Source organism: Pseudophryne corroboree, chromosome 2 (genome assembly GCF_028390025.1).
Source record: "Pseudophryne corroboree isolate aPseCor3 chromosome 2, aPseCor3.hap2, whole genome shotgun sequence".
Classification (NCBI taxonomy): domain Eukaryota; kingdom Metazoa; phylum Chordata; class Amphibia; order Anura; family Myobatrachidae; genus Pseudophryne; species Pseudophryne corroboree.
In genome coordinates, this window is record NC_086445.1 from 489,720,518 (window position 1) to 489,745,055 (window position 24,538).

Sequence of the window (24,538 nt, forward strand, 5' to 3'; positions counted from 1 at the left end):
AAAACTCATGTCGACCTAGACACCCTGTCGACCTAGTTACTGTCGACCAATAGTGGTCGACCTAGACATTGTCGACCTAGTTACTGTCGACTTTCAATCCGGATCCCACAGATACCTTGTCTGCTGAAATTGATACACTGGATAAGGATACCGTTTTATTGACCTTGGGTCATATTAAGGATGCTGTCCTATATCTGAGAGATGCTCAGAGAGACGTTGGCCTACTGGGTTCCAGAGCCAACGCCATGGCGATTTCTGCTAGGCGAGCCCTGTGGACCAGACAATGGACGGGTGATGCCGACTCAAAGAAGCATATGGAGGTTTTGCCTTACAAGGGTGAGGAGTTATTTGGGGACGGTCTCACGGACCTGGTTTCCACAGCTACTGCAGGTAAATACACTTTTTTACCTTATGTTTCCTCACAGCAAAAGAAAACGCCATATTATCAGATGCAGTCCTTTCGGTCGCATAAATCCAAGAGAGTATGGGGATCTACCTTTCTCGCCAGAGGTAAGGGTAGAGGGAAAAAGCTCCCAACTACAGCTAGTTCCCAGGAACTGTAGTCCTCCCCGGCTTCTACAAAATCCACCGCATGACGCTGGGGCTCCCCTGAGGAAGTCCGCCCCAGTGGGGGCACGTCTTCGACTTTTCAGCCACGTCTGGATTTAATCACAGGTGGATCCCTGGGCAAGAGACATTGTTTCCCAGGGTTACAAGCTGGAATTCGAAGAGGTGCCTCCTCGCCGGTTTTTCAAATCGGCCCTACCAGCTTCTTCTCCGGAGAGGGAAGTAGTTTTAAAGGCAATTCAAAAGCTGTGTCTTCAACAAGTGGTGGTCCAGGTGCCCCTGCTTCAACAGGGGACGGGGTACTACTCAACCCTGTTTGTGGTACCAAAACCGGATGGTTCAGTCAGACCCATTCTTAATTTAAAATCCTTAAACCTATACTTGAAAAGGTTCAAATTCAAGATGGAATCGCTCAGAGCGGTCATCGCCAGCCTGAAGGTGGGGGATTATATGGTGTCCCTGGACATAAAGGATGCATACCTTCATGTCCCCATATATCCTCCTCATCAGGCATTCCTGAGATTTGCTTTACAGGATTGTCATTACCAATTTCAGACGTTGCCGTTTGGGCTTTCCACGGCCCCGAGGATTTTCACCAAGGTAATGGCGGAAATGATGGTGCTCCTGCGCAAGCAGGGTGTCACAATTATCCCGTACTTGGACGATCTCCTAATAAAAGCGAGGTCGAGAGAACAGTTGCTGAACAGCATGTCACTCTCCCTGAGGGTGTTGCAACAGCACGGCTGGATTTTCAATCTACCAAAGTCACAGTTGGTTCCAACGACCCGTTTGCCTTTCTTAGGCATGATTCTGGATACGGAACAAAAAAGGGTTTTTCTCCCGATGGAAAAGGCCCAGGAACTCCAGACCGTGGTCAGGGACCTGTTAAAGCCCAAAAGGGTGTCGGTCCATCAATGCACTCGAGTTCTGGGAAAGATGGTGGCGTCTTACGAGGCCATTCCATTCGGCAGGTTCCATGCGAGGACCTTTCAGTGGGACATTCTGGACAAGTGGTCCGGGTCACATCTACATATTCATCAGATGATCAGCCTGTCCCCCAGGGCCAGGGTATCTCTCTTGTGGTGGCTGCAGAGTGCTCACCTTCTAGAGGGTCGCAGGTTCGGTATTCAGGACTGGGTTCTGGTGACCACGGACGCGAGCCTACGAGGCTGGGGAGCAGTCACACAGGGAAGAAACTTCCAGGGTCTGTGGTCAAGCCAGGAGGTTTGTCTGCACATCAACGTACTGGAATTAAGGGCCATATACAACGGCCTACGTCAAGCGGAGACCTTTCTTCGCGACCTACCGGTTCTGATTCAGTCAGACAACGTCACGGCTGTGGCTCATGTAAACCGCCAAAGGCGGAACAAGGAGCAGAGTGGCAATGGCAGAAGCCACCAGAATTCTTCACTGGGCGGAAAATCATGTAAGCGCTTTGGCAGCAGTCTTCATTCCGGGAGTGGACAACTGGGAAGCAGACTTCCTCAGCAGACAAGATCTCCATCCAGGAGAGTGGGGACTTCATCAAGAAGTCTTTGCAGAGATTGCAAGTCAGTGGGGACTGCCTCAAATAGACATGATGGCGTCAAGCCTCAACAAAAAGCTCCCGAGGTATTGTGCCAGGTCAAGGGACCCTCAGGCGGTAGCGGTGGACGCCCTGGTGACCCCGTGGGTGTTCCAGTCGGTCTATGTGTTCCCTGCTCTTCCTCTCATCTCAAAAATATTGAGAATCATAAGACGAAAAGGAGTACAGGCAATTCTCATTGTTCCAGATTGGCCTCGAAGGGCCTGGTATCCGGAGCTACAGGAAATGCTCTCAGAAGATCCGTGGCCTCTTCCTCTCAGAGAGGACCTGTTGCAACAGGGGCCCTGTCTGTTCCAAGACTTACCACGGCTGCGTTTGACGGCATGGCGGTTGAACGCCGGATCCTAGCTGAAAAGGGCTTTCCGGATGAGGTCATTCCTACTCTGATAAGGGCTAGGAAGGAGGTGACAGCGAAACATTATCACCGTATCTGGAGGAAGTATGTGTCTTGGTGTGAGAGCAAGAATGCTTCTTCGGAGGAATTCCATCTGGGCCGTTTTCTCCACTTCCTACAGACTGGAGTGAATTTGGGCCTAAAATTAGGTTCCATTAAGGTACAGATTTCGGCCCTGTCTATTTTATTTCAGAAGGAATTGGCTTCTCTACCAGAAGTCCAGACTTTTGTGAAGGGAGTGCTGCATATCCAGCCTCCTTTTGTGCCCCCAGTGGCACCATGGGACCTTAACGTGGTGTTACAGTTCCTTAAGTCTCATTGGTTTGAGCCTCTTCAAACCGTGGAATTAAAATATATCACTTGGAAAGTGGTTATGTTGTTGGCCTTGGCGTCTGCAAGGCGAGTGTCTGAGTTGGCGGCTTTATCTCACAAAAGCCCCTATCTGATTTTCCATGTGGACAGAGCTGAGTTGCGAACTCGTTCTCAGTTTTTGCCTAAGGTGGTTTCCTCTTTTCATATGAACCAACCTATTGTGGTGCCTGTGGGTACGGGAGATTTGGAGGATTCCAACTCCCTGGATGTAGTCAGGGCCTTAAAAATGTACGTAGCCAGGACGGCTCGAATTAGGAAAACAGAAGCTCTGTTTGTCCTGTATGCAGCCAACAAGGTTGGCACTCCTGCTTCTAAGCAGACTATTGCTCGCTGGATCTGTAACACGATTCAGCAGGCTCATTCTATGGCTGGATTGCCGTTACCTACTTTGGTGAAGGCCCATTCCACTAGGAAGGTGGGATCTTCTTGGGCGGCTGCCCGAGGAATCTCGGCTTTACAGCTTTGCTGAGCGGTGACTTTGTCGGGTTCAAACACTTTTGCTAAATTCTACAAGTTTGATACCCTGGCTGAGGAGGAACTCATGTTTGCTCAATCGGTGCTGCAGAGTCATCCGCACTCTCCCGCCCGTTTGGGAGCTTTGGTATAATCCACATGGTCCTTACGGAGTCCCCAGCATCCTCTAGGACGTAAGAGAAAATAAGATTTTAAACCTACTGGTAAATCTTTTTCTCCTAGTCCGTAGAGGATGCTGGGCGCCCGTCCCAAGTGCGGACAACATTCTGCAAGACTTGTATATAGTTATTTGCTTGCATAATGGTTATGTTACAGTTTTGTTCAGTCTTTGACTGATGCTGTTCTGTTTCATACTGTTGACTGGTTCGTATATTCCAGGTTATACGGTGTGGTTATTGTGGGCTGGTGTGAATCTTGCCCTTGGATTAACAAAATCCTTGCCTCGTACTGTCCGTCTACTCTGGGCACAGTTTCTCTAACTGAAGTCTGGAGGAGGGGCATAGAGGGAGGAGCCAGTGCACACCCATTCTAAAGTTTCTTTATAGTGCCCATGTCTCCTGCGGAGCCCGTCTATTCCCCATGGTCCTTACGGTGTCCCCAGCATCCTCTACGGACTAGGAGAAAAAGATTTACCGGTAGGTTTAAAATCTTATTTTTTTTTGCCTAACAAAATAGTATTAAAATACATAAAATTGCAATCAATTAAATATACATTAGATTGCTTTGGTGGTATACTAGAATGACCTCCTCATCTTAACGGTGTGAGGTCAAAAGGAGGATATTCGAAGCAAACGGATAGTGTACAATAATCGATGAACCCTACGCGTTTCGTCTTAAGGGGACCTCAAAATTTTTTTTTTCTAGGTTTCTGCAAATTTATAAAAAAAAAAAAAAAAAATCACATGTACATAAGTATTCACAGCCTTTGTTCAATACTTTGATGCATTTTTGGCAGCATTTATAGCCTCAAGTCTTTTTGAATATGATGCCACAAGCTTGGCACACCAATCTTTGAGCAGTTTCACCCATTCCTCTTTGCAGCACCTCTCAAGCTCCATCAGGTTGGATGGGAAGCGTTGGTGCACAGCCATTTTCAGATCTCTCCAGAGATGTTCAATCGGATTCAAGTCTGGGCTCTGGCTGGGCCAATCAAGGACATTTACAGAGTTGTCCTGGAGCCACTCCTTTAATAGCTTGGTCGTTGTCCTGCTGAAGGATGAACTGTTGCCCCATTCTGAGGTCAAGAGCGCTCTGGAGCAGGTTTTCATCCAGGATGTCTCTGTACATTTCTGCATTCATCTTTCCCTCTATCCTGACTAGTCTCCCAGTTCCTGCCGCTGAAAAACATCCCCACAGCATGATGCTGCCACCACCATGCTTCACTGTAGGGTTGGTTTTGGCCTGGGGATGAGCGGTGCCTGGTTTCCTCCAAATGTGACGCCTGACATTCATGCCAAAGAGTTCAATTTTTGTCTCATCAGACCAGAGAATTTTGTTTCTCATGGTCTGAGAGTCCTTCAGGTGCATTTTGGCAAACTCCAGGCGGGCTGCCATGTGTGTTTTACTAAGGAGTGGATTCTATCTGGCCACTCTACCATACAGGCTTGATTGGTGGATTGCTGCAGAGATGGTTGTCCTACTGGAAGGTTGTCCTCTCTCTACAGAGGAATGCTGTAGCTCTGACAAAGTGACCATCGGGTTCTTGGTCACCTTCCTGACTATGACCCTTCTCCCCTGATTACTCAGTTTAGATGGCCGGCCAACGTTCGGTGGTTCCGACCTTCTGTCATTTACGGATGATGGAGGCCACTGTGCTCATTGTTCAAAGCAGCAGATATTTTTCTGTACCCTTCCCCAGATTTATGCCTCGAGACAATCCTCAGTGATCGCGCTGAGACCCCAAAAAAATGGGTCCCAGGGACCCCTCACTTTTAAAAATTGGGGTCCTACCTGTCCTTTTCTGGGTCCCATCGGAATGAAGGTTTTAATTAGTCTTATTAATGATTCAAATATAAAAACACAAACTTGATTTGGACACTACAAAAGTCGTGCAAGGGGGAGGATGGGGTGACGATGCTGCTGGGCTGTGTAGCATACAGGACACCCCGCACTATAGATGTAACTAGACATTTTGGTGACATTGTGGCAGAAAGAGAATTGGTGCACCCCCACCCACACCGAAAAATGCGACAGTGCGCGTCGAAGGCCAGCCGGAATTTTTTAGGGGCGTTGCTTCATGGGGAAGGGGCGTGGTCACACAATAGTACTAATTCACATTACTCCACACAGTAGTGCCACTTATACACATTGCACCAGTTAGAACCTCCTATACACACTGAGCCAAGGAGAGCACGTTATACACATTGCGCCAGGCAGAGCACATTATGCACATTGCGCCAGGTGGAGCACTTAATTATATGATTAAAAAACAGGACAACATTATTAAATAATACATTTTATATATGTAATGGGTTTATGGTGCCGCTATAATAGGAGCCCCAGACTGGATGATGCTGGGCTGATATCATATCGAAATATGTGTTCAGGATCCTGGCTGTTGGGATCCCAGCAGCCGTAATACCGACGGGGGAATCCTGACAGCTGCCAGAATACCAACGCTGGCATCCCGAGGAGATCAGGATCCCGGCAACGATATCCTGACAGTCATGGTCCTGAAAGTAAGTATGCACTGCCGCCACTGGTTTAGCGTGCGGGGGGGGGTTTAGGATATGGGGTTGGGGAGGTTAGGGTTAGGCTGCAGAGAGGTGGGATAAGTGTTAGGCACTAAGGGGGAGGGTTAGGTTTAGGCTGCGGGAAACGGAGGGTTAGGGGTGGGAGGTTAGGGTACCCTCTGCACTCTTGTCCGCATTGCTGCGATCGGGATGCTGGTGTTGGTATACTGAATGCCGACATCCTGACCACCGACTTCGGACACTTGGTACAACCACTGGATTCGAGTCATGCTGCCTGTAATTTATGTGCTGAGTGATCAACTTCAGTGACACTCACTGTGCTGGCTGTCTTTACAGCAACCAGCTGCAATCAGCAGCAACCAGCAGCAACCAACAAAGACAGCCAGCACAGTGAGTGTCACTGAAGTTGATCACTCAGCACATAAATTACAGGCAGCATGACTCGAATCCAGTGGTTGTACCAAGTGTCCTGTATGCTGCACCGACCAGCAGCACTGTCACCCTCTCGCCTCACTCCCACTCCATGCAACATTTTTGTGGTGTTTAACACCTGTTTGCCGGCGCCATGCAGCCCCCATCCCCGCCTTCCCACCGATATGAGCAGCCCCCCAGCCGCCACCACAAGTCCAGCTCACCCTTCCTCACAGCACTCACAGTCCGCGGTCACCGGCGCTCTCCTCCCCCCGCAGCACAGTGTGCAGCGCCGCAGAGCCATCCTCGCTCTCTGTCCGGCCCCCGTGAAGCTGCAGCAGGTGATCGTCGGGAAGGGGGGCGTCCTCACTCTCTGTCCGGCGAGGGAGGGGGGCGGCGCTGCCGCAAGAGGACTGGAAAGGCTCCGCCTCCGTCCTCTATTACAGGAAGCTTAAACAAGACAACCAGCTTCAGCGGAGCGCGTCCCCGGGGACCCACACAGTTTAGAAAAGTGACCGGTGTGTGGCTTTCCAAATCATGTCCAATCAACTGAATTTATCACAGGTAGACTCAAATTAAGCTGTAGGAACATCTCAAGGATGATCAGTGTTAGAGATGGAAGGAACTGAGGACTGTATCTGGAAGAATCCTGAAGGAAGGGGGCAGGTGGTAAATGTTGAGGAGGAGCGAGTAAGGCCAGGGCCATTCTCTGAGGGGAATAGGACCCAAGAACAATATCTTAGGAGGAGAGATACCATATCCTGAGGATAATACAGACCACAGTTATAATCTGACAACAGTATCTGAGGAGAACATAGACCAGTGACTCTTTCTTGTCTGCAGTCAACGCCACTGTTTGCATTAATACAGGATCTTATTGCAGTGAGTAAAATAGCACGCTTTCAGTCCATCTGTAGCCACTTAAAATATCTGCTTGGGAATTTTAGAAAATCCTATGCATTGTTCACTTGGCATTGAATTTGTTAAAGAATCAAACACGTGAGTGCTTTTAATATGAATAGCTAACTCAGGAGTGGCTTCAAAGCAGTTATCGGTTTGATGTGAAACATCAAAATCACATGATTGCAAGCAGAAATTCCCCTGATCCTGAACCAACTGACACTTAAAAGCAAGTCTAAAAACCCTTTTGTTTAATGCAATGAGAAAGAGGATAATGTTTACCTAATAACGCATTCACATAAATGCCTCCGCAATATAATAATACACTGATGCATGTAAATTATAGTCAAGAAATAGCGTTTCAAGGCCCTCATTCAGATGTGATTGGAGTAGTGGCGTTTGGCGCAATGTACCAGTATTCAGTACTTTGCGCATGTGCCGGACATGCGCAGTATGGGTCTGTGATGTCAGTCGCGCTACAGCATCAGCCTGTCAGTGATTGACAGTCTGATGCCATTTGGGGTTTCGTAGCCCTTACATGGGAGGGACAAGGCCAGGATCTCCGTCATAAGATGGATATTTCCTGGCCTCAAGGTAGGATTTGTAGCAGCTGGTTTACGCGACCACACTGGTCACGCAGCTGGCCGATGGTGCCGGGAAAGATCCAATACTGCGTCCTTGGAAATAGTTCAGATTAGTAATGCAGCTGCTGCATTACCATATTAGTTATCGTTGCTGCTTCTGTGTAAGCAGCAGCTATACTGTAGCTACTCCAAACTCATCTGAATCAGGCCCCAAGTGTTTAACTGTCATTAATGACAGTACTTTCCATTCAGTAGGGATGCAGATATAAATTTCCCATATTTATATATTTTAACACTTTATAATTTTGCATACATGTAAGATGAAACATTGGAAGTAAACAACACAACAGCAATCAGACTAGGGTAAAACAGAGAGATGTTAATAATATAAATAATAGCAGTGCTGGGTAAGAGATTACGCTACTCACACAGCAGGTGCAGGGTTTCTGGAAGTCCTGCTGTTGGGAGTCGGGACCCTGTCATGCTGAGCAGGTGTGTAGCATTAGCTAATTAATATGTGTGTATGTATATATATATATATATATATATATATATATATATATATATATATAATGTACTGTATATCTGTAATGGGTAGGCTTTGATGATTCTGCACTATATACACCAGTACTGGCACGTGTAAGCTCACTAGTCCCCATGCACAGCTCCTGACCAGTCTGGCTGGAGTGATCTGGACATGGGCATGGCCTGTGTTGGAAGGGTGTGCACAGGGCCCCACCCCTCTGCTGGCGCGCAGTATATACAGGTGAAACTCAGGTAGGCCTTCTTGTCAAGCCGCTCCTTAACAACAAACAACGTCAGAAGCGTCTTACCTGGGCTATAGACAAAAGAGAATTTCTGGGGCATTGCCAAGAGAAAGAGGAGACATGAGACAGAACAATGCAGAAGAGCTGAAGGCCGCTATTGAAGCATCCTGGTCTTCCATAACACCTCAGCAGTGCCACAGGCTGATAGAATCCATGCCACGCCGCATTGAGGCAGTAATTCATGCAAATGGGGCCCAAACCAAGTACCGAGTACATATGCATGATTGTACTTTTCAGAGGGCTGACATTTCTGTATTTAAAATCCCTTTTTTTATTGCTTTTCTGTAATATTCAAATTTTCTGAGATTTTGGATTTGGGGTTTTCTTAAGTTGTAAGCCACAATCATCAAAATTTAGAACAAATAAAGGCTTGAAATATCTCACTTTGCATGTTCAGTCTATATAATATTGTAGTTTCACCTTTTAAGTTGAATTACTGAAAGAAATGAACTTTTGCACGATATTCTAATTTTCTGAGTTTCACCTGTATATAAAGCAGCTGAGCCAGTTATCTGCCTCCTCCTCACCCGTATCATCTGCAGCCCCAGCACTGAACCCTCCTCCTCCCAGTCATCGCACTGCTTACCCCTCGCAGGATTTCCACACTCCTAGACATTATAGTCGGGCTCCCCTTTTAACTTTCAAGTCTTTTCCGATGACAAGGTTCTGGTTCTGAAAGCAACAGAAGTAACCAAAAAATAGACACTAAAAATTCTAGAAGGCACAGTGGTTATTAAGGGAATCCTCTCTTGCATTGACGAATAATCACAAATCATCACAACACCACAGTAGTAGGGAATCCCTGGCATTAAATGTGAAGGGCTTAGTATAATGCATCCCCACTTCTCCAGAAGGCTGCAGTAATGGGCCCCTCAGGGCCCATAAATTCTAAGATTATTGTTTATGAATGAATAAATCAGGCATATTGGGTATATTATTACTGTGGTTTAAACTCCTTAAGAAGGGAGTATAATCACTTCCAATAATGGCAAAGGGAATAGGGACAAATAAGCATGGTACTGTTATAAACCACAGAGTGAGATATATATATATGTCATATATTTTTTCTTTACATTTTTTGACTTTGTAGGTGTCTTCATTATACATCTGCATACCTTCTTGCTGCTTTTACTTAATACATTGCTTTCTTTATCTTTTTGTTTTTCAACCTGTCTTTTATTGGAGCAGGTATAGGTTATTTTTACACTGATGTACGGGAAACAAATTTCTGTTGTATAGGTATAATGCAAAGAGCACAGATAAATGAACACTACTGAAAAGCACAGAAGGAAGACATGTGATGTTGTAGCAGACATATGAAAGCTAAAAACTAACTGCAAAGTGAAAATCCCTTTAATGAGTCCTAAATGTAAAATGTTAAATCTACAATGCTTTTATTCCTCAGAAAGCCATTGTGGTGAAGAAGAAAGGGGAATAAAATCCAAACAACTGCTTCCCAGACAGCTTAGTTAAAGAGCATCATCCGGTATGAAGCCTAAGAGGATAAAAGGTAAATCCCGAGCAAATGTATCATAGGTGTAGGGACATTTGCATAATGTCCATATGAACCCAGGGGTTCATATATTGTGTGTAAATCTCTCTCTGGTACTAGCCAGTGCCTCCTCAGCCATTTACCTCACTGCACGTCACTGTGACCATTACAGATTTGACATGTGTATGAGTTCCATTTTCAAAAGTGTTCCACTGAATACTTGTGCAATATTCTGCAGCCAGACACCATGTTTTGCCTTTTAGGAACCTTGCCATTTTAAAATCAAGGAACAAAATCACACAGATGAATACTGCCACTCAATACATTTTCCCGCATTGTCAGCAGGCATGCTGCAGTCCCGCCAGTTGTTTGACAGGTGGTTGTAGTGACTCTGTAACCTCAGAATTGACATGAGGCTGATTTCCGAGTGACACAGTGCAGTTTGGGAGATTTAGTTTAGCTGTATCTGTTTTGGGTAAAGTCACAGTGCCACATAGTGGACACAATCTTTATTCAATCCACACATGTAAAGGGCCCCATACACTAGGACAATTTTACACAATTTCATACAATTCCGATATATCCGTCTGATATATTGTATGAAATTGTGTACAATCGTATATGTTTTAGATCGTATCCAGTCTGATGCGCGTCCCCGTGGCTGTCGGATAGGATCCCCTAGGTCGCTGGTGCTGCACTAATGATATCGGAATTGGATGGATTCGGATGAAAAAAGTGTGTTTTTTGTGCATGTGATATATCGCATGCGATGTATCACAGGGATGTTTGACTGGCATTCTCAGGACACTTCCAGCCCCCGTAGCCGTCTATCCAGCCCATCAGATATATCTCATGGTACAATTGTATGCCGTACTATATATTGCATGCGATGTATAGCGGCTTCATCAATCGCATGCGATATAGATTACATGCAAAAATAGCACAAAAGTACCAAATCGTATGGAATCACTCCCGGGAAGGTCCCGGGGGAGTTCCAGAGATATTACATCCGACTTCAGCCTCAGACATATCGTTGTAGTGCATGGGGCCCTTAAGACTGAAAGTACAATCTCTTCTAAAGTTTACCTGAAGTGTATCGGATATGTTCCAAACTGTATAGGTTCCTATTAAGGTTATTACATATTTTGTATGCTGGCTACAAAATGTTTGACACGGCAGAGTTAACTGTATGCTGGAGAAATGGTGAATGAGCTCTTTCAGCCTGAAGGATAACAACTGGGTTGCAAATTGCAATCATTCTGTTCCATTACTAATATCACCACTCCTACTTTAAGTATCTGATTTTGTTTTTGTTTTTTGTTTTTTTTGTATCTATATGTCCTATCTGCCTCCTTTTTGCTCTGTTTGAGTAACATCATCCTTCAAAATTCAAGCATTTGCATTGGCTTGGTGCATATGTCCGAGGGATGTGCAATAAATTTTCGGATGCACAATAAAGTCTAATATTTACAAAGAAAGTGAAATTATATTTTTACAAAGTATACGCCAGACGAGTATATGCAAAGTTGCATGTGCCCAAACTACTTGGTGAAGCAGCTGGTACCAGTCCAAAGCAGGTATGTCTTCTACATGCAGGATTAAGGTCTTCACTGCAGCTTCCAGTGGATCAAAATGAATCCTGCGCATGTTGCGCTTGATTTGTGGGAACACTAAGAAGTCTCAGGGGGCCAGGCCTGGACTGTACGGTGGATGACCAAGCTCCTGGATGCAATCATGGGCCAGAAAATTCACCACTTTGTTGGAGAAAGCCACCACAAGCGTGAGTTCTTGGAAGGTGCCTGAAAATTGCTTCCAGCACTTGTGGAAGGCAGTGGTTGGCATACCAATCTCCAGTGACGGTGCGCTGCTGTACGAGTGGTGTCACGATTCTGACTTCTCTTATGTTTTACTAGTTTGTCTTGTGACTTACCCTTACCACCTGTACTGAAGGTCAGGACATCCTTCTTTGCCAAGTTTTCTTGCCTTAAAAGTTCGCTCAGCATACACAAGCAACAATAACTTCAGTTTGTGCAAGAGACTGTATTACTAACTGCTGCATCTCTTTCAACGCTGATTATGCGCCTGACAGTAGTTCTCTGTATGTAGTTTTGAGATACCTGATTGCAGCAATGTTATCCGTACAATTAAGTAATGCTGGACCTGAACTGCAAAGATCTTGTGGATGCATTGCTCTCAGTCTCTTAAGGTCCATACACACTGGGCGTTTTTGCCCAGCGTGTATGCACAGCGATGATTGCTGGGCTGAGTAGCACTCAGTGCATACACACTGAGCGATTTTCCCCGCTGCCCAGCGATGTCAGCGGGGGTGAGCGGCTTTCCATAGCAGCACGCTATGGAAAGCCGCTCACCCCGCCGTTCATCTACTGGTAATACCAGTAGATGAACGGCGGCTGCCAGCGATGAAACGGGATCGCGCATCAGCGCTCACCGCTCATCGCTTGCTCATACACACTGGGCGGCTTTGAGCTGAAAGCAGCTCAAATCACCAAAAGTTACCTGCTTTCAGCTCAAAATCGCCCAGTGTGTATGGGCCTTTAGAGTCTGCTGCTGCCCAGAGTGCACCCAAGTTTTCCCTGAGTTTACATCATAAGTTTTCCCTCCATATCTGACTGCTGGGCGCTGCCATCTTGATTCCAGTCAGCTGACTGTCACGCTCCGCTTGAGTTGCAGATCTGACGACTGCCAATTGACTGAGGGAGCAGCTTTCGGCAGAGGAAGGAAACAAGGTGGCTGAATATAGTTCTTACTCATGGATTGAAGAGTTGGGCCGAAGATGAAGAGGGGTAAGCAATGAAGGCAATGACTGAGAACGATACACTGAAGAAAGATTAATTCCATTTTCTCTAACGTCCTAGTGGATGCTGGGGACTCCGTAAGGACCATGGGGAATAGACGGGCTCCGCAGGAGACATGGGCACTTTAAGAAAGAATTTAGATTCTGGTGTGCTCTGGCTCCTCCCTCTATGTCCCTCCTCCAGACCTCAGTTTGAATCTGTGCCCGGACGAGCTGGGTGCTGTTCAGTGAGCTCTCCTGAGCTTGCTGTAAGAAAGTATTTTGTTAGGTTTTTTTATTTTCAGGGAGCTCTGCTGGCAACAGACTCCCTGCATCGTGGGACAGAGGGGAGAGAAGCAGCCCTACTCTCTGAAGATAGGTCCTGCTTCTTAGGCTACTGGACACCATTAGCTCCAGAGGGATCGTACACAGGATCTCACCCTCGTCGTCCGATCCCGGAGCCGCGCCGCCGTCCCCCTCGCAGAGCCGGAAGACAGAAGCCGGGTGAGCATGAGAAGCAAGAAGACTTCGAAATCGGCGGCAGAAGACTCCGGTCTTTACTGAGGTAGCGCACAGCACTGCAGCTGTGCGCCATTTCTCCCACACACACCTCACATACTCCGGTCACTGTAAGGGTGCAGGGCGCCTTGGGCAGCAATTGGGACCTCTTTGGCAAAAGTTTAGCATATATACAGTTGGGCACTGTATATATGTATGAGCCCCCGCCAAGAAAATGTATATTTAAGCGGGACAGAAGCCCGCCGTCGAGGGGGCGGAGCTTCTTCCTCAGCACTCACCAGCGCCATGTTTTTTCTCCACAGCACCGCTGAGAGGAAGCTCCCCAGCCTCTCCCCTGCAGATACACGGTAGAAGAGTGTAAAAAGAGAGGGGGGGCACATAATTAGGTGCAAAAATCAATATAAACAGCAGCTACTGGGTTAACATTAAGTTACTGTGTTATTCCTGGGTTAATAGCGCTGGGGTGTGTGCTGGCATACTCTCTCTCTGTCTCTCCAAAGGGCCTTGTGGGGGAATTGTCTTCAGATGAGCATTCCCTGAGTGTGTGGTGTGTCGGTACATGTGTGTCGACATGTCTGAGGTAAAAGGCTCCCCTAAGGAGAAGATGGAGCAAATGTGTGTGTGAGGGGTGTCTCCGTCGACAACGCCGACATCTGTTTGGATATGTGTAATTAAGTGCTAAGGTGAAATTATTGCACAAAAGATTAGAGAACAGACAGGGAATCTACCCATGTCTGTCCCTATGTCGCAGAGACCTTCAGAGTCTCTCAATGATCACTATCCAAAATAATAGACACTGATATCGACACGGAGTCTGACTCCAGTGTCGACTACGATAATGCAAAGTTACAGCCAAGATGGCAGGAAAGTATTCAATATATGATTATTGTAATAAAAGATGATTTGCATATCACTGATGATTCATCTGTCCCTGACACAAGGGTACACATGTTTAAGGGGAAGAAAGCTGAGGTAAATTTCCCTCCTCTAATGATGAAAAAGAGCGGGAATCTCCAGACAAGAGACTGCAGTTTCCCACAAAGAATTCTCAGGGAGTATCCTTTCCCTACTAGGGCCAGGATACAACGGGAATCTTCCCCTAGGGTAGGCATGTCCAAACTGTGGCCCTCCAGCTGTTGTGAAACTACATATCCCAGCATGCACTGACACAGTTTTGCTGTCAGAGAATGCTAAACCTGTGTCAGGGCATGCTGGGATATGTAGTTTCTCAACAGCTGGAGGGCCGCAGTTTTGATATGCCTGCCCTAGGGTGTCACGTTTGCCCAAAAGGTAGCCCTGACTTAACAGCTATCCTCAGGGATCCTGCAGATAGCGTGCACATTCTGGTACACTACTCAGACCGGCGATTGTGTCGGCATGGGTTTATAGCACTGTAGCAGCGTGGTCAGATTGAGACCCTAGTATGTGTGTGTATATATATATATATATATATATATATATATATATATATATATATATATATATATATATATATATAGATGGGTGGTATTCATGTGACCGGCGGTCTGCTGACTGACAGTCACATGACCTCCTCCATCGTCCCGGAGGCTCACTATCCCGATGGTCGGCATGCCGACCAAGAGGGACTATTTCCACTCGTGGGTGTCCACTCGCCCATCCCCGCCGGGATCCCGGCGTCGGTATGCTGCCGGGATCACGGCGTCGGTAAGCTGACCGGCGGTCAGGAGACCGCCGGTCAGCCATACTACACCCATATAGATATATATATTAAAGATGCTGTCTTAAGATATATATATATAAAACATGCCCAAAGAGACATTAGTCTACTGGGTTCTAGAGTCAACGCTATGTCGATTTCTGCTTGACGTGTCCTGTAGAATATGCAATGGACAGGTGATGCCGACTTAAGAGGCATCTGGAAGGCTGAGGATTGTGTGGAGAAGGGATCTCGGACCTGGTCTCCACAGCTATAGCTGGTAATTCTGATCTTTTGCCTTATATTCCTGCACAGCCTAGGAAAGCACGACATTATCAAATGCAGCCTTTCGATCACAAAGAAACAAGAAAGTCCGAGGTGCGTCCTTTCTTGCCAGAGGCAGGGGCAGAGGAAAGAAGCTGCACAACACAGCTAGTTCCCAGGAACAGAAGTCCTCCCCGGCCTCTACAAAATCCACCGCATGTCGCTGGGGCTCCACAGGCGGAGCTAGGCCCGGTGGGGGCACGTCTTCGTAATTTCAGCCACAAGTGGGTTCACTCCTTGTTGGATCCCTGGGCAATTGATATTGTGTCTCAGGGATACAAGCTGGACTTTGAGGAGATGCCCCCTCACCGACGGCCCTGCCGGCTTCCCCCCACGAGAGGGAAATAGTGTTAACTGCAATTCACAAATTGTATCTTCAACAGGTGGTGGTCAAGGTTCCCCTCCTTCAACAAGGAGGGGGTTATTATTCGACCATGTTGTAGTCCCGAAACCGGACGGTTCGGTCAGACCCATATTGAATTTAAAATCCCTGAACATATACCTGAAAAGGTTCAAGTTCAAGATGGAATCGCTAAGAGCGGTCATCGCAAGCCTGAAAGGGGGAGATTTTATGGTGTCTCTGGACATAAAGGATGCATACCTTCATGTCCCCATGTATCCACCTCATCAGGCGTACCTCAGATTTGCGGTACAGGATTGTCATTACCAATTTCAGACGTTGCCGTTTGGTCTCCCCACGGCCCAGAGAATCTTCACTAAGGTAATGGCGGAAATGATGGTGCTCCTGCGGAAGCAAGGTGTCACAATTATCCAGTACTTGGACGATCTCCTCATAAAAGCGAGATTAAGATAGCAGTTGCTGAACAGCGTATCACTTTCTCTGGAAGTGTAACGGCAACACGGCTGGATTCTAAATATTCCAAAGTCGCAGTTGGTTCCTACGGCTCATCACCAAACAGGTGTCAGTGCATCACTGCACTCGAGTCCTGGGAAGGATGGTGGCATCATAAGAGGCCATTCCCTTCGGCAGGTTCCATGCGAGGACCTTTTCAATGGGACTTACTGGACAAGTGGTCCGGATCACATCTTCAGATGCATCGGTTAATCACCCTATCCCCCAGGGCCAGGGTGTCTCTCCTGTGGTGGCTGCAGAGTGCTCACCTTCTCGAGGGCCACAGATCGGCATTCAGGACTGGGTCCTGGTGACCACGGATGCAAGCCTCCGAGGGTGGGGAGCAGTCGCACAGGGAAGGAATTTCCAAGGTCTGTGATCAAGTCAGGAGACTTGCCTTCACATCACGATCCTGGAATTAAGGGCCGTATACAACGCCCTACGTCAAGCGGAGACCCTGCTTCGCGACCAACCGGTTCTGATTCAGTCAGAAGCCACCAGAATTCTTCGCTGGGCGGAGAATCACGTAAGCGCACTGTCAGCAGTGTTCATCCCGGGAGTGGACAGCTGGGAAGCAGACTTCCTCAGCAGGCACGGCCTCCATCCGGGAGAGTGGGGACTTCATCAAGAAGTCTTCACGCAGATTGCAAGTCGGTGGGAACTGCCACAGGTGGACGTGATGGCATCCCGCCTCAACAAAAAGCTACAGAGGTATTGCGCCAGGTCATGAGACCCTCAGGCGATAGCTGTGGACGCACTGGTGTCACCGTGGGTGTTCCAGTCGGTCTATGTGTTTCCTCCTCTTCCTCTCATACCCAAGGTGCTGAGAATCATAAGAAAAAGAGGAGTGAGAACAATACTCATTGTTCCGGATTGGCCAAGAAGGACTTGGTATCCAGATCTGCAAGAAATGCTCACAGAGGACCCGTGGCCTCTGCCTCTAAGACAGGACTTGTTGCAACAGGGGCCCTGTCTGTTCCAAGACTTACCGCGGCTGCGTTTGACGGCATGGCGGTTGAACGCCGGATCCTAGCAGAAAAAGGCATTCCGGATGAGGTCATTCCTACGCTGATAAAGGCTAGGAAGGACGTGACAACTCAACATTATCACCGTATATGGCGAAAATATGTTGCTTGGTGTGAGGCCAGGAATGCCCCTACGGAGGAATTCCAGCTGGGCCGTTTCCTTCACGTCCTACAGTCAGGAGTGAATTTGGGCCTAAAATTGGGGTCATTAAGGTCCAGCTTTCGGCCCTATCCATTTTCTTTCAAAAGGAGTTGACTACTCTACCTGAAGTTCAGACGCTGTAAAGGGAGTGCTGCATATTCAGCCTTCTTTTGTGCCTCCAGTGGCACCTTGGGATCTTAACGTGGTGTTGAGTTTCCTGAAATCCCACTGGTTTGAACCACTCAAAACGATGGAATTGAAATGTCTCACGTGGAAGGCGGTCATGCTGCTAGCCTTGGCTTCGGCTAGGCGTGTGTCAGAATTAGCGGCTTTTGTCACATAAAAGCCCCTATCTGGTTTTCCATGCGAATAGAGCAGAATTGCGGACCCGCCCACAGTTTCTGCCGAAAGTGGTTTCATCCTTTCATATAAACCAACCTATTGTGGTGCCTGTGGCTACTACTGACTTGGAAGATTCCGAGTTACTTGATGTGGTTAGGGCTTTGAAGGTTTATGTAGCCAGAACGGCTAGGGTCAGGAAAACAGAATCTTTGTTTATCCTGTATGCTTCCAACAAGCTTGGGGCGCCTGCTTCAAAGCAAACTATTGCTCGCTGGATCTGTAATACGATTCAGCAGGCTCATTCTGCGGCTGGATTGCCGCTGCCAAAATCAGTTAAGGCCCATTCCACTAGGAAGATGGGCTTTTCTTGGGCGGCTGCCCGAGGGGTCTCGGCATTACAGCTGTGCCGAGCGGCTACTTGGTCAGGTTCAAACACTTTTTTGCAAAGTTCTATAAGTTTGATATCCTGGCTGAGGAGGACCTTGTGTTTGCTCAATCGGTGCTGCAGAGTCATCCGCACTCTCCCGCCCGTTTGGGAGCTTTGGTATAATCCCCATGGTCCTTACGGAGTCCCCAGCATCCACTAGGACGTTAGAGAAAATAAGATTTTACTTACCGGTAAATCTATTTTTCGTAGTCCGTAGTGGATGCTGGGCGCCCGTCCCAAGTGCGGACTTCTTCTGCAATACTTGTATATAGTTATTTCTGCAATAAGGGTTATGTTCTAGTTGCATCAGGGTTGTACTGATGCTCTGTTGTTGTTCATACTGTTGACTGGGTAAGTTTATCACAAGTTATACAGTGTGATTGGTGTGGCTGGTATGTATCTTGCCCTGGATTCCCAAAATCCTTTCCTTGTACTGTCAGCTCTTCCGGGCACAGTTTCTCTAACTGAGGTCTGGAGGAGGGACATAGAGGGAGGAGCCAGAGCACACCAGAATCTAAATTCTTTCTTAAAGTGCCCATGTCTCCTGCGGAGCCCGTCTATTCCCCATGGTCCTTACAGAGTCCCCAGCATCCACTACGGACTACGAGAAATAGATTTACCGGTAAGTAAAATCTTATTTTAATGAGACTTCAATAATACACCACAACTAGGAGATAAGTCCAAGTGAGTTCTGAGGAACAAAATGTTCGTGACTTGTAGATAGTGCTGAAGAATACTGAATGGAGAAGTGATATGTGATTCGTAAATGATGCTGAAATACACTGAATGAAGAGATGACTTGTGATTTGTGAACAATGCTGAAGAACACTGAATGAGGAGATGACTTGTGATTTGCAAACAATGCTGAAATACACTGCATGAAGAGATGACTTGTGATTTGTAAACAATGCTGAAGAACACTGAATGACGAGATGACTTGAAGAACGATGTTGAAGAGAGGATCACTGTGAGCACTGACAGCAAATGGAGACCCTCTACCAGATAGAGGACCCGGCAGTTAAATCTCAAGGGCAGGTGGACTGGAAGCAAAGGACTGCAATAACAGAACTGACCACCGGGCGGGCTCGACAGAACCAGGATACCAGGGGTTAACCTTGGAGCACAGAGCTTGAGCACCTTACAGAAGCAAGTAACTTCAAGCACTGGCACCATAGCTAAGCATCAACCCCTTTTTAAAAGGGAAAACAGCACCGGATTGGCTGGACGCGAACTGGGATACCTATTGGCTTGGCTTGGTCTCCAACATGGCAGCTCCCTGCACAGAAGACACATGTGGAACCAGCACACAGCCACTACCTCTGGCCTTAGCCTCCCAGTCGCCGCACACCAGCAACAGGACACTTGGAAACAGACACCTCCGGCTGCCATGCTCCGCTCCCCAGGACACGGACCCAGGCCTCCAGACGCCCGGCAGCCGCACCGGAGGACCTCACTGCCGCACCTTCTATCCGCCACAGCCACACCAGCCAGCTAACAGAAAGGCCGCAGGGACCAGAACCGGAGATAAGACTCCGAATGCTGACACTGACCACGTACTAGCCAATTGGAACCCAGATTCTAAGCAGCTGACTGCATCTTCCAAGCAATGCTAATCAGGAGGATAAAAGGGACCTTCTGAGACGCAACGTTGCTCATTCCTATGCAGCCATGTCCTAGGCTCACCTGATCTCTGGCAATCGGGTTTATTCTACAAAGTGCTTCCAGTATCTCCTGTGTCTGCGTGTACAGCCTGCCACAAGTGCTACAGCACAAAGCTTTAAACATTATTCTCTGTCTGCTGCTCGTGTAACTACTGGTCCCAGTCAGCTTTCCACATTCTAGGGACACTCCAGCTCCTCGTCTGCTGTTGATGAATTCCAGTACTCTGCCAGTTGTCAGAGTATCACTCCTACTGTACCTGTACATCAATAATAATAATAATAATAATAATAATAATAATAATTATTATTATTATTATTATTATTATTATTATTATTATTATTATAATAATTATTATTATTATTACTACTTAGCATTAGCTGGTCTCAGCATTCTGAGCATTAGCTTGTCTCAGCCCAGCATCCTTTGCTTGCCATTTTGTGACCGGTACCCTCAGTTCTATTCGCCAGTGTAATACTGTAATCTCCAGAGTATTCCATTGCCAGTCTCCAGCATTATACCTCCTTGCATTCCAATCCAGTATATTGTAATTCAGTATTCAGGGGAGGGTTCCTAGGGTGCACACCGGTAATGAGAGGTCATCCCCAACCACCAGCGTGACAGGTGGTATGGTATCTGTATGACCAGATTTGGCAAAAAAACAGCCACCATCTGCTTAGTCATGCTGCGCTCTTATTGGAATTACTGTCTAACTGGGGTCTACTGGGCCAACTGTTGTTTGGTGTTGCGGTCGAACCTGTAGATTTAGGATTCATTGCAACTGATGATCTCCCAGACAGTGTTTGAGTGACCACAATCAAATGAGACTGTCGGTCACATATGGGCACCAGTAAATAAATGTCTTAAATGTTTTCACAAATACTGCTATTGTTGTTGCCTCTGAGTTTGGGTTACCTTCAACAGTATATCCAGTATAGTCATTTCTTTGACAAGCCAAATCAAGAGCACAGTGAATAAATGACCTCTGTTGTGGTATATACCTATGCAGAGACCATATTTATTCTGTCATGGACGGTCATTTCTCAATTACAGTACGCTGTGTGAAACTGTCTGAAGAGTGTGTGTGGACAGTATCTTGCGATTGCCACTGATCCCAGGTACCTCTATATGTAGGTGTAATAAGTTTACTACATACAACAGGACAATTTTCACACAATGATGTAAAAGTGTTTTAGCGAGTAGGAAAATATTTTTTTGTCAGACGTAATGTTGATTGTGGTATACTAAATATCAAGCTGTCGTACTTTCAGCTACTGTACAGTACTAATTTACATTATTCTGTAATGACTATCATTGATGCGAAGTCTGACCAAGAATTCACAAGTGACAGACAACAGACCCCTCTTTAGATTTTTTTGGAAGAGCATTTTTAGAGCAATTGATTCATAATAAAATATTAAAAACAGTGCTATTAACATATTACCAGTATACCAAATTAAGATCTGCTGGTAGTCGTCTCCCCACTCCTACCCCAGCGACACCACAGAGCTGAATGGAGTGACCATTGTAATCTCAGCTGCATTTATAGGCTATAAAGCCTGCAAAATGGCATATAGATCCTGGTATGTGTGAGAAATAGCATGTTCTGTTGCAGAATTTGGTTGCCATAAAATTCCTCTACTCCTTGAGACCTGCTGTGTGTGTATGCTAAATAATATACTTATATGTAATAAAATGTAGTGCTGGCGCTATAATTACCAGACAACCAAACAGTACCCAAAGAGCTGTTCACCACAGTGTGGCGAGCTGGCCCCTGCGAAAGGAATACCAAACACAAGGTAAGAGGGAATATAAGGAAAATGTATTAAAACAAAAAAGTAATCGCATAAATTTTTTCCCCCCAATTCAGTGAGTTATAATACCATTGAATAAAACATATAGCTGTAGTTAAAAAGTATTCAGGTTACACAAGGCTTCACAAATTTGAAACATATTAAAGCGCTTTAGAATATTGAAATAAATTAATGAAAGCTGCAGTGTCAACAAGTGGATTTAATTACTACAACTGCATTTGTTTAATTAATCTAGTTTTAAATAAAAACCCTCTATGCTGCACAAAGGATTATCCCTAACGAAACGGCCAGTGCCTTAGGTTGAGAAACGCGTTAAGGACTGGCAAAAACGCAGGCGACACAAGCTCTATATTGTGCATTTTTGGAACCATCAGCCGCTACACTAACTCACTGAATTTGGAAAGTTTTTATGTATTGTTATTCAGTGTCACAATTGAGGGCCTGAGCTGACGGGAGGCAGCCTCAGTTGTAGGGGCTGAGATGTAACGGAACCTGGGAGGTTGTATCAGACCCCTAGACATGTAAGTAACATGTAGAATAACTGCCCGAAGGCGTGACCACGACAACCAGGATAAAAGTCAATGATGTTTATTATGACAAACTCCGTAACACAGCAGCAGTAAAGGAAACATAAAAGTCAACAGAGGATAAATACAATTCCTGGGTACTACAGGGTGGCAAGGGCCGCAGGCACTGGTAGTGTGAGACAGTTCTTATAATCTTCTAGTTGGAAAGTCCTTACCAGGCCTGACTGTAGCAATGGAGAGAACCCAGGATCGTACCAGCTGGTGTTCCAGGAAAGGCTGGGCTGCTGAAGATAAAACGGCTGCTGTGGATACTGGCTGGAACCAGACTGTTGTTGGTACGGAGTGGATACTGGCTGGAACCAGTTAAATAATAAACGAACTTGAGAGCGATGAAATAATAATGAAGTTTGGAGTTTGAGAGCGGTGAAATAATAATACCGGTGGAGAGTGGTAAACTGCAGAAAGGACACCGGCCCTTTAAGAGAAGCTGTACACTGCTGGAAGCTGGGCTGGAAGCAGGTGATTGATAATGAAGTTTGGAGTTTGAGAGCGGTGAAATAATACCGGTGGAGAGTGGTAAACTGCAGAAAGGACACCGGCCCTTTAAGAGAAGCTGTACACTGCTGGAAGCTGGGCTGGAAGCAGGTGATTGTTGTAACTGGAAACAGGTGAGTCCAGAATGGATCGGAGAGTCAGGCTACACCGCAGATGGAATGCTGGTGCGGGTCTCTATAGCAGAAGTCTGGAGACAGGAGCTGGAACCTGGAAGACAACCACAGGAGAGAGACAAACTGGAACTAGGTTAGACAACCAAAGCACTGACGCCTTCCTTGCTCAGGCACAGCTTACTTATACCTGCAGCAAGGAAGGGGTTGGCTAGGCAATTATGCAAATCAACAATACAGACAGCAGATTGGTGGAAATGATCAGATGACAAAATCCAAGATGGCTGCGCCCATGCAGACACTTGGAGGGAAGTTTGGTTTGTAATCCATGTGAGAATTGAAACAGTAATGGCGACGCCGGCCACAGGAGACAGGAGACGCCAGACTGACAAGCGCACATTTAACCACGCGGGCACAGCGGAGGCCGCGGCTGATGAAATCACCACTCTGACATTCTGCATGTGGAAACTCAGGAACAGCGGGATCCGGTCCTGGAACGCTGAGCCAGCCTTAGGAGGCATCTGAAGGGTAAGTAATGGCGTCCAGATACCCGGATCGTGACAGCACCCCCCCCCCCTTTAGGAGTGGCCCCAGGACACTTCTTAGGCTTTAAAGGAAACTTTGCGTGGAAATTTCGGACCAAGGCAGGAGCATGGACGTCTGAGGCATTGGTCCAAGAGCGTTCTTCAGGACCATAGCCCTTCCAGTCAATGAGGTATTGTAACTGACCGTAACGGAAACGTGAGTCCAAAATCTTGGCCACCTCGTACTCGACTCCCCGTTGAGTCTGAACTTTGGGAGCTGGAGGAAGTGCGGAATGAAACCGATTCAGGATCAGCGGTTTCAACAAAGAAACATGAAATGTCCTGGGTATTTTCAAGAAGGATGGTAACTGTAACCTGTAGGCAACAGGATTGATGACTTGTTCAATCTTGAAGGGTCCGATGTAGCGAGGTGCAAATTTCATGCTGGGAACTCTCAACCTCAAATTCTTCGTGGACAGCCACACACGATCACCCACCTTGAGAGCAGGAACCGCTCTACGCTTCCTATCGGCAAACTTCTTATACCTGAATGAGGCTTTAAGCAGGGCTGCGCGGACGTTCCTCCAGTTATTTGAAAACTGACGCAAGGTGACATCCACTGCTGGAACAGAAGTTGCGGGAAGCGGTTGGAATTCTGGGACTTTAGGGTGGAATCCATAATTAATGAAGAATGGTGTAGAAGAAGATGAGGAATGGTATTGATTGTTGTGGCTGAACTCGGCCCAAGGAAGGAGTTGAACCCAGTCATCTTGAGAGGAAGACACATATATACGGAGGAAGGCCTCCAAGTCCTGATTCACCCTCTCGGTTTGACCATTGGTCTGAGGATGGTAAGCCGTGGAAAACTTTAACTTGACTTGGAGGGCTTGACACAAACTTCGCCAAAATTTGGCTACAAATTGTACTCCACGATCCGAGATGATCT

At 46.7% G+C, this 24,538-nt stretch overlaps 1 protein-coding gene across 7 annotated transcripts in view; it reads left to right on the plus strand.

Moving 5' to 3' along the window:
* The window catches only part of LOC135030212 (sex comb on midleg-like protein 2), a 377,407-nt gene that overhangs the window by 92,803 nt on the left and 260,066 nt on the right, over nucleotides 1–24,538 (plus strand). For 6 of the 7 annotated variants that reach the window (XM_063953917.1, XM_063953923.1, XM_063953915.1 and 3 more), the window contains exon 2: nucleotides 10,213–10,317. In XM_063953917.1, coding sequence (XP_063809987.1) covers nucleotides 10,296–10,317 — 22 coding nt within the window. In that variant the 5' untranslated portion in view covers nucleotides 10,213–10,295. Of the gene's footprint in view, nucleotides 1–10,212; nucleotides 10,318–12,990; nucleotides 13,104–24,538 lie in introns of all 7 variants that reach the window. The other variant, XM_063953919.1, reaches the window with a different exon arrangement.